The 17,262-nt window shown below is 50.9% G+C and overlaps 1 protein-coding gene across 12 annotated transcripts in view; it reads right to left on the minus strand.

Moving 5' to 3' along the window:
* syngap1a (synaptic Ras GTPase activating protein 1a) overlaps window positions 1-17,262 on the minus strand; it is a 703,692-nt gene that overhangs the window by 158,569 nt on the left and 527,861 nt on the right. For all 12 annotated transcript variants that reach the window (XM_068009527.1, XM_068009530.1, XM_068009524.1 and 9 more), the window contains one exon: window positions 6,275-6,428. In XM_068009527.1, the coding sequence (XP_067865628.1) occupies window positions 6,275-6,428 (154 nt within the window). The remainder of the gene's footprint in view (window positions 1-6,274; window positions 6,429-17,262) is intronic.

The following is a 17,262-nucleotide window of genomic DNA, read 5'->3' on the forward strand; positions in this document are numbered from 1 at the left end:
TATCTTCATGTCAAAGGTACTTAAAACCCGTCACCAACAGCTCACTGTGAGGAGGGAGTGGAACTGCACCTGGCCTTCCACTCCCCCAGCAACCCATTGAGGAACACATTAAAACGGCGCCTCTCAACCAGTTTCACGCCCGCGCGCTTGCCTGCTTTCTTCAGGGCGGCACGGACGGACTGTATGATCAGCGCCAGATTCGACCAACGGCCGAGGGCCAGCTGAACTTTATCGCGCCAACCCCTGCAAGCCGCGAGGAAATCCCGGAGTTCTGCCGTGGGGATAAGGGGAGATTCGGTGGGAGGCACGAGGGACTCCACCACCTCACTGGCGATGGAATCAAGGTCATCCTCTGTGCCTCACACCGAATCCCCATCCTCCTCCGGGTCGTCACCGCCAACGGCCGACACATCCACCACACACTGTGGGGCGGACGTCCCGGCCGCACCAGCTGGTCCTGCCTCCGTCACGATCCCACCCCCAGGATCGCTGGCGGAGGAGTGCTCTCTGGGTTCTACTGTGAAACTGGAGCCTGTGGGCGCCAGCAGTTCAGGACCCCTCTCCACCTCCGTCCCCAGGCCAATGAGTGGTCCAGGGGAGACAGAGGTTCCTGACCCCGGATATCCAGCCGGAGTCAAGACCGGAGGCGGAGGGAGGAGGCTATCTCCCGCTCCGCCAGCACCCACAGGCCCAGCAGATGGGGCAGCATTCTCAGTTATAACCGGGTCGGGTGTCTCCTGGTTGGTGGTGGACTCTGGCTGGGAGGGCCGACCCTCTGGAGCCTCGCCCTCCCCTTCACTCAGTAGCAGTGGCAGAATGGGCGGCGTCCCCAGGCTCCCCCACCACAAGCAGGGCCCCACTTACTCCTTCAGGAGGGGCCTCATGTACTGGGGCCTTCCCCTCCCCTCCATCCTGCCCGGACTTTGCAGCCTTGGTGGTGGCGGTAGGGGAAACCTGGAGACCCGAAACAGGAGACAGCTCCCCTCCAACAGATGGGCCCTCTGCCTCAGGGCCCCTTGTTACCTCTGTGGAGGGGTGCCTTCTCCTCTTTTTCCCAGTTGTGTGCGGAGGCTCAGAGACCTCCATATCATCAGAGGCCTCCACCTCCACACTCTCCTTTTTTTTATTCACCCTGGGCCTGAGCCCAGCCCTGGGGCAAGTTGACTTCCCGAGATCGGACTTTGTGCTGAGCTCAGACTCGGGTAGTGTCACGGTGTCCAGGGGACGCGCCTCTCGATGTTTGTTTCTCCTCCGCGCCTTCCTTCCACTTGGACGGTCAACCCCCTCCCTGCCGGAGGCCGTGAAAACCACAGCCTCCGGTACCGACTGAATGGTATCTGGTGGAGGTGTAGGGGGTTTGGGAGGAGGTGCAGCGTCGCCACCCTGGGCCGCCGAGTTGGAGTTGGCAGCCGGCAGGTTGGGGCAGTTCTTACGAACATGCCCCACCCCCTTACAGACATGGCACCGCACCCCATCCAAGGTCCAGAAGACGCGGTAGGCCGTCCCCTGGAATTCTACATTAAAGTGGCCTTCTGTCACCTCCTCCCGCGCCAGCTGCATGAATAACTGGCGGCGGAAGGAGTACACGTCTGGAGCCGCCCGGTACTCTCCTCTTCTGATTTTAACAAGACAGTCTTCACCCGGGCAACTCCAGCTGTCCCGAGCAGGCAGTTGGGGTGGGGAGGGAACTCCCTGTGTGCAAGCACCAATACAAATACAGGGGCCCCTACTGGATTTGGCTGCCCCACCCCTGTGTCTTCAGGCCTCTTATCCCTCCCCCAAACAGTTCAAACTTAAGAGTCTTTCAGGTGCCCTGACACCCATCTCTCCAAAACAATTGCAGCCTTCCTTGATGGTTTCTCTCCACTCTGTATTCACCTTTCTCCAGTCTCCTCTCTCCAGTTGCTGCAGTCTCCACTCTGCAGTTGCTGCAGCACAGGTGCAGCTGCTCCCCCGGATTGCTGGCAGGAAGTGCTTCCCAAATTGCCCAGCCAATCCCTGTGCTGTACCTGCCCTGGGAGTGTTTGATGGGGACAGTGTGGAGGGAGCTTTACTCTGTATCTAACCCTTGTGCTGTACCTGCTCTGGGAGTGTTTGATGGGACAGTGTAGAGGGAGCTTTACTCTGTATCTAATCTGTTTTTTTTTCTTGATAAGGTTTGCCCCATGGCCCTGCTCCTGTACCTGTCCTGGGAGTGTTTCACGGGGGCAGTGTAGAGGGAGCTTTACTCTGTACCTAATCCCCGTGCTGTACCTGCCCTGGGAGTGTTTGATGGGGACGGTGTAGAGGGAGCCTTACTCTTTATCAAATCCGTGCTGTACCTGCCCTGGGAGTGTTTGATGGGGCCATCTTAGCACATCTTGACACTCTATACATTCAAGTTCTTCTTTGTGTCGTGCAGACCAGTTCGTAGTGGCAGGTGCCCTTTACCAAACCAGTCGGGTTTTTATGACATTCTGGCATCTTCCATGGCTATTGTGTTTAGCATTTATTGATTTTACAACAAAGTGTCAGCCATGTCTCAGTGGCTCCGACAGTCCCGCTCGAGAGACCTGAACACCAAACCTCGGCTGACACTCCCAGTGCAGTATTGCATCAGATATAGAGCACAGAAACAGGCCATTTGGTCCAACCAGCCCATGCGAGCATTTGTGCTCCACTCGAGCCTCCACCTTTCCTTATCTAACTCTGTCAGCCATAACCCTCCATTCCTTCCTCCCCCATTTGATTATCTGGCTTCCCCTCAAAATTCACCTCGATAAGCCCTGTGTTGTGGTCGCAAGTTCCTCATTCACACCAGTCTCTGGCTAAAGAAGTTGCTGCAAATTTCCCGATTTGATTTCTTGGTGGCTATCATATTTATAGCCCCTTGTTTTCCTCTTCCCCACAAGTGGAAACATTCCCTCTGTGTCTGCTTTGTCAAATCCTGTCATAATTTTAAGGACCTCTATTAGGTTACCCCGAGCCTCCTTTTTTCAAGAGAAAGGAGACCCAGCCTTATTGTGCTACTGCCCAGTGGGATTTCTTTCACTCCACTTTGTCGGGAGATTCCAAAACATCGGGTGCAAAGGCACAGAAACAGGGCATTTGACCCAACTGTTCCACATGAATTCACTACCCCAGAGTGCGGTGGATGCCGGGACATTGAGTAAATTTAAGGAGGAGATAGACAGGTTTTTAATTAGTAATGGGTTGAAGGGTCATGGAGAACGGGCAGGAAAGTGGAGTTGAGGCCGAGATGAGATCAGCCACGATCATATTGAATGGCGGAGCAGGCTCGAGGGGCTGAATTGCCTACTCCTGCTCCTAGTTCTTATGTTATGAGCCCCCTCCCATTCTCTTCATCTCCCCCTATCAGCACAACCTTCTATTCCTTTCTCCCTCATACATTTATCCAGCCTCCCCTTATGTGCAACTGTGCTATTCGCCTCAACCACTCCCTGCGGTGGCAAGTTCCATATTCTCACCACTCTGTGTAAAGATGTTTCATGCAAATTTCTTATTGGATTTATTAGTGACTCTCTCATATTTACGACCTATAGTTTTGGAATCCACCGCAGTGGAAGCATCTTCTCTGTGTCTACCCTACTAAACCCTTTCATTATCTATCAGGTCACTTGTCAGCCTTCTCTTTTCTCCAGAAGCCCTATCCTGCTCAGCCTTTCCTGATAAGCATACCTACTCAGTTCTGGTATCAACCTGGTGAATCTTTCTCGCGCCTTCCCCAGTGCTTCCATGCTGTTTTTGTGATGCGGAGACCGGAACTGTGCACAAAACTCCCAAGTGAGTAAAATAAAGTGTGGTCTATACTAGGTTTTATACAAATTTAACATAACTTTCGTACTCTTCAGTTCTATCCCGCCAGAAATGAACCCTGGGACTCGGTTTGCTTTTTTTAAAAAATGGCCTTATTAATCTGAGTCACTAACATTGGCGATTTGTGTTTCTGTACCCCCAGATCCCTTTGCTCCTCGCCCCCTTTATGACTCACCAGATCACACTTATCTCCATTGATATTTATTTGTCAATTACACTCTATAAGCTTATTCATGTCTTCCTGTATTTTATTATCAGGAGAAACAATTATGCGCACATGAGACGGCTGTAAAACCAGAGTCCCAATCTGTCAATTCAGAAATTAACGCAGTGTGAACAATGTGGGTATCCAGTGAGCAGCTGTTCCACTGAGAACATACCGGTCTCAGGGTCAGAGCTCAGCCTAACCAGGACAGCAAGGAACACAGACTCAGCAATTGGAGCAGGGTCATTTAGCCCCAAGAGCCTGTTGCGCCATTCAATAAGATTATAGCTGATCGTCAACCTAGCTCCATATACCTGCCTTTGCCCCATATCCCTTAATCCCCCACAATAAGCATCCTGGGGGTTACCATTGACCAGAAACTGAACTGGACCAGCCACATAAATACTGTGGCTACAAGAGCAGGTCAGAGACTGGGAACTCTCCTCCTGACTCCCCAAAGCCTGTCCATCATCGACAAGGCACAAGTCAGGAGTGTGATGGAATACTATCCACTTGCCTGGATGGGTGCAGCTCCAACAACACTCAAGAAGCTCAACACCATCCAGGACAAAGCAGCCCACTTAATTGGCACCCCATCTACAAACATTCAATCCCTCCACCACTGACGCACAGTGGCAGCAGTGTGCATCATCTACAAGATGCACTGCAGCAACACTCCTTCGACAGCACCTTCCAAACCCGTGACCCATACCACCTAGAAGGACGAGGGCAGCAGATGCATGGGAACACCACCACCTGCAAGTTCCCCTCCAAGTCACACAGCATCCTGACTTGGAACTATATCGCCGTTCCTTCACTGTCGCTGGATCAATATCCTGGAACTCCCTTCCTTACAGCACTGTGGGTGTATCTAAACCCCAAGGACTGCAGCGGTTCAAGAAGGCAGCTCACCACCACCTTCTCAAGGGCAATTAGGGATGGGAAATAAATGCTGTCCGAGCCAGCGACGCCCAATTCCCATGAACGAATAATTTAAAAAAAATTTTTGTTAACAAAAATCTATCAATCTGACTTTTAAAATTAGCAACTGATCTAGCATCAATTGCCAATTGAGGAAGAGAGTTCCAAAATTCGACCACTCTTTCTGTGTTGAAGCGTTTCTTAATTTCACTCCTGAAAGATCTGACTCTAATTTTTAGATTCTGCCCCCTTATCCTAAACTCTCCAACCAGCAGAAATCATTACTCTCTATCCTATCAGCTCCCCTTAATAGCTTGAAAACTTGGATCAAATCACCTCTTATCCTTGTAAATTCCAGGGAAAGCAACACTAGTTTGTTTAATCTTGCCTCATAATTTAACCCTTGGAGTCCAGGTATCTTTCTGGTAAATCTACACTGCCCTCCCACCAAGGCCAATATATCCTTCCTAAGGTGTGGTGCCCAGAAATGAACAAGTACTCCAGGTGTGGAGGGGCTACAACTGGTTAGGGAAGAGGAACATCATGCAGGGTTCTCATTCTTAATCTTTATAGGACCTCAGCTGAGGTCAGAATAAGAATGGTTGCGATCCACTGACCCCGTCCTGACCGCTGCCCCGACCCCCACAGCCATTCCCCCATCCCAACCCTCATCACCATCCCTTACCCTAACCCACCAGCACCAACCCACATCTCTAACCCCACACTCCAACCCCAGCCCTCAGTTTCACCCCTAACCTATCCAATTTCCACCCACCATCTACCACCCCAACCGGCATCCTCCCATCTGTGCCCCCATTCCCACCTCTACACTACCTTCATCTGCCCCTCCCATCTCTACCCACTCCCCACCTCCAAACCCCCTCCCCCCATCGCCAGCCCCAACACTCACCAAGCCGCACTCACTATTCCCTGCTCCCATTCCCGTTCAGACTACTACCCACCAATCCCAACCCGCCCCATCTCCATCCCTGTCCACACGCCCGCTCCGTTCCTATCCCCACTCCTGCACTCACTTCCATCACTATCCATAACCCTCACCCTATTGATATCCCTTCCCCCATTCCCACCCATAATCTGGGCTACCAGACAACCTACAAATCCACCACCCAGACCACCCGGTGACCATCTGGACAGTGACCTGTGCTACAAGGTACCCACAGAGTGACCGAGGGCTACCGGATGCTCACAGACTGGTGCCCCCCCCCCCCACACACACACACGCACACTGCCCACCCCAGACAGCGACCTCCGTCGCAAGAGACCCGCAGACTCGGACTGGGAAAGTGGCTCCCTGCCGCCCCCCCCCCTTACCTCAAAGCAGAACTCTTGTCCCAGAATGCTGCTGTGCACTGGCTTGATGATGGCATCCTCATCGATGCTGAGCTCCAGTGCTTCCGCTGCACTGCTGGGGCTGAGCAACGACTCATGGGAGTGCGACTCCTTAAAACTCTGCATCAGACGGGTTCTGGAATAAAGAGAGAGAAAATTGAGGTGGCAACGGGAGAACGAAACAGAGACGGCGTCAGCAGCTGTCAGCTGCACGGAGGGGGCTAACTGAAGCCCTTCACAGCAGGCCCGGCTAGTTTTGCTCATTGGCGGTGTTATAATCACCCACTCACTTTCAATTCAAATGCACATTACTCTTAAAAACAGACATCCCTCCATTTGTTTAGCTCGGTTTGAGTTCCATAAAAATGCAAGTAAATTACAGATGCCAGATGCACGCTGGGATAGTTTCACTGCTTTTGAAACCTGGTACCAAGATGGCCGCCACTCCAGTGGCAGAGAGAGAGAGATGACAGATCAGTGAACCTCACTTTGACTTCTGAAACAACTGCCAGAGGGTTTAAACAACAAAAGATCACTTCTGATGTACAGGCAGTGTGGTTGGCCACTGATTCAATGTCCAAAAAAACCCCTTCAAACAGAAACTGTTCAAAACTCTTTTGAGGCAGCATCTGCGGCGAGCCCAGTAAAGGCCAACTTCACAGCCGTCGGCCTTCGCCAGAGCTGCGTGTTTCTGGCACTTTCTGTCCTTGTTTGGGATTTTCAGTGCCTGTAGTTTTTTTAAAAAAAACATCTTTTTGTCCCTTGATTCTGAACTTCCCTTGCTCTCTCCACATGCCTGTCATTCCTGCTACTGGTACCAGTAGAGGGATATGGGGGGGGGGGGGGGGGTTTCAGCTTTACAAGATACTAAAACCAGCACTTCAAGTGGCTAAAATCATAAAGAGCGAACACTGTGCTGGGTTTTATGGGTAAGAGGTATAGGTTATAAAAATCTAGGTGTAATGATGAAGCTACATCAAACCTTAGTAAGACCACAGTTAGAAAAAGTGCTGAAAAGGTAGACTAGCATTTATCATTGTATAATAACACAGCCATTCAGCCCATCATTCCTCTGCCAGCTCTGAAAGAGCCAGTCAAATAGTCCCACACCCCATGCTCTTTCCCTGTAGCCCTGCAATTTCTTTTTCCCTTTTCACGTCTTTATCCAATTCACTTTTTGAAAGCTATGACTGAATCTGTCTCGACCCCTCTTCTCCGGCAGTGAAATAAGTGACCAGATCATCTTGTTGTTTTGACTGTTGATCGAGGGGGACACCAGGGAAAACTCCCCTGCTTCTCTTCAAAAAGAGTGCCATGGGATCTTTTACACCCATCTGAGGGGGCACACGGGAGCCCCAGTTCAACATCGCATCCCGAAGACGGTCTGCCTCAACACTGCCCGACAATGTCAGCCCGAGATTTCGCGGTCAGGTTCCTGGAACGGGATTCGAACCCACGACCTTCTGATAGAGGTGACAGTACCACCCACTGAGCCACAGCTGACACCGCCAGTTGGGGTGCTGTGCACAGTTTGGGGCTCCACACTAATAGGAAAGACACTGAGCCAACAGAGAGGGTACAGAGAAGATTCACTAGGATGCTGCCTGGTTGTGAGCAAATGCAAATATGAAGAAAACTTGGGGCTAAAGGCCTGCTCGGGGTATAAAATTGAAACTCGAGCCGGGCCCGAACCGACCACAGCCAAACCCGAACCCGATCCGGGCCCCAGTCCTTTTAAGTTTTTTTTCGCGCCCGACCCGACCCGACATGAATATCGTTCATCCGTTCCGGCAGCAGGCTATTCCTGCGGATGGAGTTGTGGGGAATCACGGGCGGGCCTGATGCAGTGAGCTCCCGGAGGCAGCACTGTCCAGCCTGACCCGAACCCGAACCCTGGACTCGGAATATAGACCTGACCCGGCCCGAACCCGACACATGTAGTCGGGTCTAGTCGGGTAGCCAGCCTTTACTTGGGGCGGCTTTCCCTGGAACTGGTGAGATTGGGAAGCCGATTCGGTGGAGGCGTTTAAAATAATGGCGGAATGGACAGTTAGAAACAGAAACTGCTGGAAATACTCAGCAGGTCTGGCAGCATCTGTGGAGAGAGAAGCAGAGTTAACGTTTCAGGTCAGTGACCTTTCATCAGAATTGGCAAAGGTTAGAAATGTAATAGGTTTTGAGTAAGTGAAGGGGCGGGGGGGAAGAAAAACAAAAGGGAGGGTCTGTGATAGGGCGGAGGGCAGGAGAGATTAAATGACAAATACGTCAAGGATCAAAAGGCAAAGGGAGCGCTAATAGCTGTAGTAAAAGACAAAGCACTGCAAAGATACTTTTCATTCTTGGCACAATGTGCTGGATGACAGGCATACTGCCAGTGGTGAGCATCACTGCTGTACCTCCCTTTCAGTGAACCCCACCGTACTTCCCCCTCTCGACCCCAGCATTCTCATGGTGAGTTTAGATTGCAAAATCCCCCAGGCATCGGGGGAAATCTGAGATTGAGGCCCCGAACTCCTGATTACCCAATGACAAAGCAGGGCAATGAGAGGCAGTTAAACTGGGGGGAAGGGGACGGGCAAAACATGCATTTGTTCAGCAATCACCCCACGCATCCCCGACCCTCCTCCCCCCACACCCCATTCCCCGGATTGTTTTGTAACCCAGCATTTACCAGAGGCAGCCAGGTTCTACTCTATTACCCCCTCAATAAAAACTTGCATTTATATAGCGCCTTTAACGCAAGAAAACATCCCAAGACGCTTCACTGGAGTGTTATCAGATAAAATTTGGCCCGGCCTCAGAATGTAAACCTCTAAGCCCTGGTATCATTCTGGTCAATCTGCACCGCACACACTCAAAGGCCAACATAACCTTCCCGAGCCGTGACGCCCAGACTGAGCTCAGTTCTCCAGATGGGATTTGACCAAGGCTCTGAACTGAAGCTTCATTTCCTTTACATTCCAGGAGGAATCCCTGCGGATAATTACAGATATGCGCCAACACAACCCTCTGGCCCTCCCCCTATTTCTACACAGCAACCGTACCTGCGTTTGAAAACGCTGTAAATCATGGTGCTGGAAACAGCCCATTGAGGTGAGATCATTGTGTTAGAAACTCGCTCGCTCCCTGCAGTGTCCAAAGCATTGCCACCAACCCCGCCCGCTGCCCCCCCCCGCAACCCACACTGCTCCTTGACCTTTCCGAGTTCAATGGCAGCAGGAGGTGGGAAGAGAGTGGGGTCACACTAAAATACTGGGAGGAGGGGGGGGACAGGCTGAGATATTGGGGGGAGGGGGGTCAGGCTGAGATACTGGGGGGAGGGGGGACACACTGAGATACTGGGGGGAGGGGGGTCAGGCTGAGATACTGGGGGGAGGGGGGACAGGCTGAGATACTGGGGGGAGGGGGGACACACAGATACTGGGGGGAGGGGGGACACACAGATACTGGGGGGAGGGGGGACACACAGATACTGGGGGGAGGGGGGGGACACACAGATACTGGGGGGAGGGGGACAGGCTGAGATACTGGGGAGAGGGGGGACAGGCTGAGATACTGGGGAGAGGGGGGACAGGCTGAGATACTGGGGAGAGGGGGAAGATTCGGAGGTACTGAGTTAGACAGGGGAGATGTAGGGGGTAGGGGAAATCAGACAGTGGTCAATGATCCTCACAGTACTGGTCTTTGGGGGCTCTCAGCCGTACCTCCGCAGTGAGGCCCACGCATGAGGGAGAAGCCTGGAGCTCAATTTTAAACCCACGTTCCGGTTCCAGATTTTCATACACTGACACAAGATAAAAATGAGGGAAAGCAAATCAATATTGATTTCAAAGATCCTGAGAGTTAAAAATTAACGTCTGCCAGCAACAAACAAGGGGGCACGGCTTGGATTTAAAGGGACTGTAAAGAAAACAATGGAAAGAACTCACATTTATATACAGCAACAATAAGTTGCAATCATATAGTGCCTTTAATATAGTAAAATATGCCAGGGAACTTCCCTGGAGTGCTGGAAAACAGAATTTGACACCGGGCCGCATCAGGCGATATTAGGGCAAATGACCAAAAATTTGGTCAAAGGGGCAGGTTCTAAGAAGAGTCCTATTACAGGAAAGAGTAGAGCGATGGAGAGGTTAAAGTCCAGGCAGCTGAAGGCACGACAACCAATGGTGGAGCGGGTTAAAATTAGGAATGCGCAGGAGGCCAGAATCCGAGGTGTGGAGAACGTTATGCAGACGGGAAGGGACGAGGCCATGGAGGGGTGAACGGGATTTGGTGCGAGATAGGACGCAGGCAGCAGAGTATTGGATGACCTCAGGTTTACGTGGGAGGCCACAGCGGGGGGTGTCAAATCTAGAGGTAACCAAAGGCCCGAATGAGGCTTTCAGCAATGGATAGGCTGAGACGGGGCAATGGTGCAGCGATGTGGGAGGATGTTCATCACAGACAACATCAAGGTTGCAAATATAGTGCCCTTCACAACCTACGGATATCCCAAAGATCTTTACAGCTCTTGAAGTGTTATCACAGCTGGCGACAGTGGTGTCGGTGGTAATGTCACTGAACCAGTAATCCAGAGGCTCATACTCTGGGAGCATGGGTTCAAATCGCATCACGGCCGCTGGTCAAATTTAAACCCAATTAATTAATAAATTCAATTGATTAATTAAAAAACCCGGAATTGAAAACTAGCCTCAGTCATGGTGCCGCAAAAATATCTCAATTGTCGTAAAAAACCCATCCGGTTCACTAGGGAAGGAAATCTGCTGTCCTTACCCGGTCTGGCCTACATGTGACTCCGGACCCACAGCAATGTGGTTGACCCGTAACTGCCTTCCGGAATGGCTTGGCAAGCCGCTCAGGATGAGCCAGGAATGCTGGCCTAGCCAGCGGAGCCCACTTCCCATGAAGAGTTTTTTTAAAAAAACACAGCCAATTTACACACAGCAAGATCCCACAAACAGCAGTGCGTTAATGACCAGATAATCTGTTTTTAGTGATGTTAATTGAGGAATAAATATTAGCCAGGGCACTGGGAAGAACTCCCCAGCTCACCTTCGAAATAGTGCCATGGGATCTTTTACGTTCACCCGAGAGGACAGACTGGGCCTCGATTTCAGGTCTCATCTGAAAGGTGGCTCCTCAAACAGTGCAGCACTCCCTCAGTGCTGCCCTAAAATATAAGCCTCGATCTTGTGTTTTAGTCTTGAGACTTAAACCCATGATCTTCTAACTCAGAGGCAAGAATGTCACCCACTGAGTCACAGCTGACAAACAGAGTCATAGAGAGTTATATGGCACAGAAACAGGCCCTTCGGCCCACCGTGTCCATGCCGGCCATCAAGTCCCACTTAAAGGGCCTCGCAGATAAAGCGTGTTTAAACACACAGAGGACTTGCCAGTGACAACATTCCAGCAATGACGATACCTTCTGCAGCTATACCGCCATATCCACTTGGCTTTCTTATCCCCAGAGAGCAAATTAGGGGACAGTTCCATCCATAGCAAAGCCTTCAAATGCTCACTTGTGTCGTCTGACAGTGAGCACCAACAAGCAGGCGTCAGCCTTGGTTCAGTGGGAGGCACTCTCGCCTTCAGCCACCTGGGCCCAAAGCTCTGGAATTCCCTTCCTAAACTTCTCCCTGCTTGGTGCAGCGCCTTGGTACAATTTTACTATGTTACAAGTGCTACGTAAATGCTGATCTGTGTTGCTGAGTGCAAACGGGTTATCTCCTGTCAGAGAAATCAGCAAATGTCCAAAGGTTGCCTCACACAGTGGCAAGGACTTCCCGTTTTCTCTTGGTCTTCATTTGCGATCTACTCGGACAGCTTCCTCCGGGTTTTCTCGGCAGCATTCTCTCATTGCTGTTTGTGGGACCTTGCTGTGCGCAAATCGGCTCGAGAGGGCGCAGAGGAGATTTACTGGGACGGTACCAGCCTTCACTTATGTTCGAGTATAGACGGTCGAGGGGCGATTTAAGAAATATGTTCAAAATTATGAGTCGATTCTGACAAATGAAGAGAAACCGTTGCCAGTAGCAGAAGGAGTGGTAACCAGAGGACACCAGATTTAAGATAATTGGCAAGAGTACCAGAGGGGAGATGAGGAGAATTTTGATGTAAACAGTGAGTTGTTAGGATCTGGAATGCACTGCTTGAAAGGGCAGTGGAAGCAGAATCAATAGTAACTTTCAAATGGGAATTGGATAAATACATGAAAAAAATATTGTAGGGCTATGAGTGAGGGGGGTGCGGCGTGGGAACAATTGCACAGCGCTTTCAAAGAGCAAAAACAGGCATGATGGCCGAGGACATTACCTCACACAGGGTCCTGGGTTTCGGAAAGAATACGTTTAACCCGGGCTCCTCACCACACATCTGTTCCTCAAATAGTCACATTCTTACACACAAATACGCAAGCAGACAAGAAACCAAAGAACAACAATTTACAGGAGAAAAGGCTTTTGAAGTCTCTGGCTGCAGCGAGGTAGGAAGTGACAACCCAGACAGGTTCCATCTGTTGAACAGCACTCTCAGCTCTCCAACAAGCAAAATAAAAACAAATGCATGTCGGAAAAGCGTAGAGACCTCGGGGAAGGTGGAAGCTGGGCAGGTCTGAATCATTTTCATCTCCAGCTCTGTCAGAACTGAATGCTGGGATTGGTGTCTAGTGGGGTTACTTGTGTTTGATGGGTGAGGTGGTTTCCATTGTACAGGGTCGGTTCCAGGCCAGCTAGAAGTACTCCGAAGACAAAAACTGTGAGGTACGCAATGGGATATCACCTGAGCACCTCTAAATAATCCGCTCGAGAATCTCGACCGTGAGATGTCTGCAGAGGGGAGGAAAAATTCATGTTCCAAGAAGGATTGTGCTGGGGTAAGATGATGTGAGGTTTTCAGAGACCAGATACCAAAGAACCATTCCCTCTGGTGAGTGGGGCCAATAATCAGAGTCATAGCTTTAAAATCACTGGCAAAAAATCTGCGGGGGGGACGAGGAGACATTTTTCCACTCAGAAACTTGTCGGGATCGGGAACTCGGCGGAAGCAGGTTCCTTAAATCATTTTAAACGGGAGTCAGACGGAAAGTTGATGATGAGGAAATTACAGGATTATGGACAAAAGCTGGGAGTGAGGGGCGAAACAAGACTGCTCTGTCGAAAAAGCCAGCACAGCCACAACGGGCCGATTGGCCTCTTTGTGTGCCGTACATTTCTACAATTCTATGAAATTCTCCTGGGAATATAGCTGCTGTCACCTACCCGCTCCCTCACCCCACATCCTCTCTCCCAACGTGCTGTCCCTGGCCAGGCTCCTTCTCAGCCGTGGCTCAGCGTGCAGTCAGGAGGTCGCGGGTTCAAGACGCACTCAAGGAGCCCGAGTCCACAATCCAGGCCGACACTCCCAGTGCAGTAGCGAAGGAGCACTGCACGGCCAGAGGTGCCGTCTTTCGGATGAGGTGTTAAACCGAGGCCCCGTCTGCCCTCTTGTGTGAAACTGTAAAAAGGTTGCACGGCCGCAAATTCAAAAAAAGAACAAGGGTTCTCCCCCCGTGTCCTGGATAAATCTGTGTGGGCGGGGGGGGGGGGGGTGCGGGAGGGAGAGATGGAGGGAGAAGGGAGGCCATCGACACCATTCTGCAGGCAACAGTGCTTTGCTTGGTTCACACTCTCTCAGATTCCAGAATTGGGAGACACCAATCCTCACACTGCAGCTCTCTCAAGGCATCGGCAGGAGAGAGCGGCAAGCAGAGAAAGTAGCGCATCTTGTCGGATAGAACACTCGTCAGTGAACAGCTGAGCGACAATCTCTGAATCTCAATCTGCCACAGCCAGCAATGCCTCAAATTTAAAAAGCTCACGCTAGTGTTCAAATCCCTCCATGGCCTCGTCCCCTCCCTATCTCTGGGTATCTCCTCCAGCCCTACAACCCTCCGAGATATCTGCACTCCTCCAATTCCGGCCTCTTTCACATCCCCCCATTTTCATCGCTCCACCACTGGCGGTCATGTCTTCAGCTTCCAATGTCCCTAAGGTCTGGAATGGCCTCCTTAAAGTGATTGGTAGAAAAATTAGAGGGGAGATGAAGAAAAACATTTTCACCCAAAGGGTGGTTTGGAACTCACTGCCTGAAAGGGTAGTTGAGGCAGAGACCCTCAACTCATTCAAAAGGAGTCTGGATATGCACCTCAAGTGCCGTAATCTGCAGGGCTACGGACCAAATGTTGGAAGGTGGGAATAGAATAGGCGGATCGTTTTTCGGCTGGCACAGACACGATGGGCCAAGTGGCCTCTTTCTGTACCTTAAACTTTCTATGATTCTAAACCTCTCCGTTTCTCTCGCTCGCGACCTCTCTTTAAGATGTTCCTTAAAACCTAATTCTTCGACCTTTGAGCTTTTGGCCACCTGCCCTAATGTCTTCTAATGTGACACATTTTTATCTGATAACACTCCTGTGAAGTGCCTTGTGCTGTTTTACGAAGTTAAAGGCATTATACAAATGTAAGTTGATGTTGTCTGACCATATGGCTCCTGCACGCCAATACATGAGTGTGCACGCTCAAAAATGTCCCTGCGGACAGACTACAGAGGTACTGGCCACGTGCCTGAAAGTAGCAAACACTGTATGCAAACCAGGTATGTGCGGGGGTTGGGCACTGATCACAAGCCAAGTAGGTGGGAACCCAGCCAAGAGCATGAAAGCACAGCACACTCATAAAAAGAAAAGCACTTCCTTCCATCTGTGGAGTCTTTACTAAACATTTTGTTTTGGAAAACCTGTAAGGGAGATATTTCTCCTGGAGTGTAGGCAGTAATGAGCTCTGCCATTGCAAATCCACCAGTACAACAAAGGTACTCAACACAAAAGGTGGCTCAGTTTGAAGGAGGTCCCTTTGGTGCATAGTTCTATCACAATGTCCCAGATTACCAGTCCTATCCCTTCCCCATGACACCATCTTGTTGCCTCTTAAAGGGCTATCGCTCGCCCTGGCTCAGCTGTTGACCAGCCTTAGTGTAAGGAAAGCCTCACGGACCCAGGTCTTGTGTTTACCCCTCGCAACTCTGTACCTGTACCTTCTCAGAATCACTGAATGGCACAACACAGAAGGGAAATGGCTGTGCTATCATGCCTGTGCTGGCCGTTTCGATGAGCTATCCAATTAGACTTGTTAGCAAAACGGAAGCATATGGCTGAAAGGGCCAGAGGTTGTGTGGATGCAGGAATTGGCTAAAACACAAGAATACAAAGCACAACCACAACGGGCCGATTGGCCTCTTTGTGTGCCGTACATTTCTACAATTCGATGAATGTCTCCTGGGAATATAGCTGCTGTCACCTACCCGCGCCCTCACTCCACATCCTCTCTCCCAACGTGCTGTCTCTGGCCAGGCTCCTTCTCAGCCGTGGCTCAGCGTGCAGTCAGAAGGTCGCGGGTTCAAGTCGCACTCGAGGAGCCCGAGTCCACAATCCAGGTTGACACTCCCAGTGCAGTACCGAGGGAGCGCTGTACGGCCAGAGGTGCCGTCTTTCGGATGAGGTGTTAAACCGAGGCCCCGTCTGCCCTCGAGTGAAACTATAAAAAGGTTGCACGGCCGCAAATTCAAAAAAAGAGCAAGGGTTCTCCCCGTGTCCTGGATAAATCTGTGTGGGCCGGGGGGGGGGGGGGAGCGAGGAAGAGATGGAGGGAGAAGGGAGGCCACCGACACCATTCTGCAGGCAACAGTGCTTTGCTTGGTTCACACTCTCTCAGATTCCAGGATTGGGAGACACCAATCCTCACACTGCAGCTCTCTTAAGGCATCGGCAGGAGAGAGCAGCAAGCAGAGAAAGTAGCGCATCTTGTCGGATAGAACACTCGTCAGTGAACAGCTGAGCGACAATCTCTGAATCTCAATCTGCCACAGCCAGCAATGCCTCAAATTTAAAAAGCTCACGCTAGTGTTCAAATCCCTCCATGGCCTCGTCCCCTCCCTATCTCTGGGTATCTCCTCCAGCCCTACAACCCTCCGAGATATGTGCACTCCTCCAGTTCCGGCCTCTTTCACATCCCCCGTTTTTCAGACTTTGATGGATTAAAACAGTGGTGTCCCAGGACTGGTACTCTGGCCACTGCTCGTTTTGATGTATGTTAATGAACAGTACGCAGGGCATAATTTCCACGCCTGCAGCTGTCATGAAATGCGGAAATGCAGCGGTGAGGAATAGTTACAAACTTCAGGAGGACAGAGACAGACTGGTGAAAGGGGAAGACACATTGCAGATGAAGTTTAGTGAAGATAAGTGTGAAGTGATTCATTTTCGTAGGAGGGAAGAGGAGAGGCAAGATAAATTCTATTTTAAAATCTTCAATTTTAGAGGGGGAGCAGGAACAGGTCTGCACGGAATGTCCTCAAGGCCCGACGGGAAAAGGAGACGGTGGATCCTGTCGGATGGTTCCCCAGGGCCTAACAGAGGGTGCAGATGGCATTGACTAGAATGGTACCAGGGATGAGGGGCTTCAGTTATGTGGAGACACACTGGAGAAGCTGGGGTTGTTCTCCTCAAGACCGAGAAGGTTAAGGGGAGTTTGGATAGAGGTGTTCAAAATCCTTGAAGATGTGGCAAGTAGGGAGAAGCTGGTTCCAGTGGCAGGAGGGTCGGTAACCCAGACGGCACAGGTAACCGGCAAAAGAACCAGAGTGGAAGGTGAGGAGAATTAATTTTACTCAGCGAGTTGTGATCTGGAATGCACTGCCTTGAAAGGGCGGTGGAAGCAGATTCAATAGTAACTTTCAAAGGGAACTGGATATATACATTTGCAGGTCTATGGGGAAAGAGCAGGGGAGTGGGACTTACTTGCTCACAGAGCCACATATCGAATGGCCTCTTTCTGTGCCGCATCATTCTATGATTCAAACCCCACTCCCCTGCTCTTTCCCCATCATCTCTGCAATTTTTAACCCCTCAAATGAAGTTATACTTCCACCAC

Source organism: Heterodontus francisci, chromosome 29, assembly GCF_036365525.1.
Source record: "Heterodontus francisci isolate sHetFra1 chromosome 29, sHetFra1.hap1, whole genome shotgun sequence".
NCBI classification, from domain to species: domain Eukaryota; kingdom Metazoa; phylum Chordata; class Chondrichthyes; order Heterodontiformes; family Heterodontidae; genus Heterodontus; species Heterodontus francisci.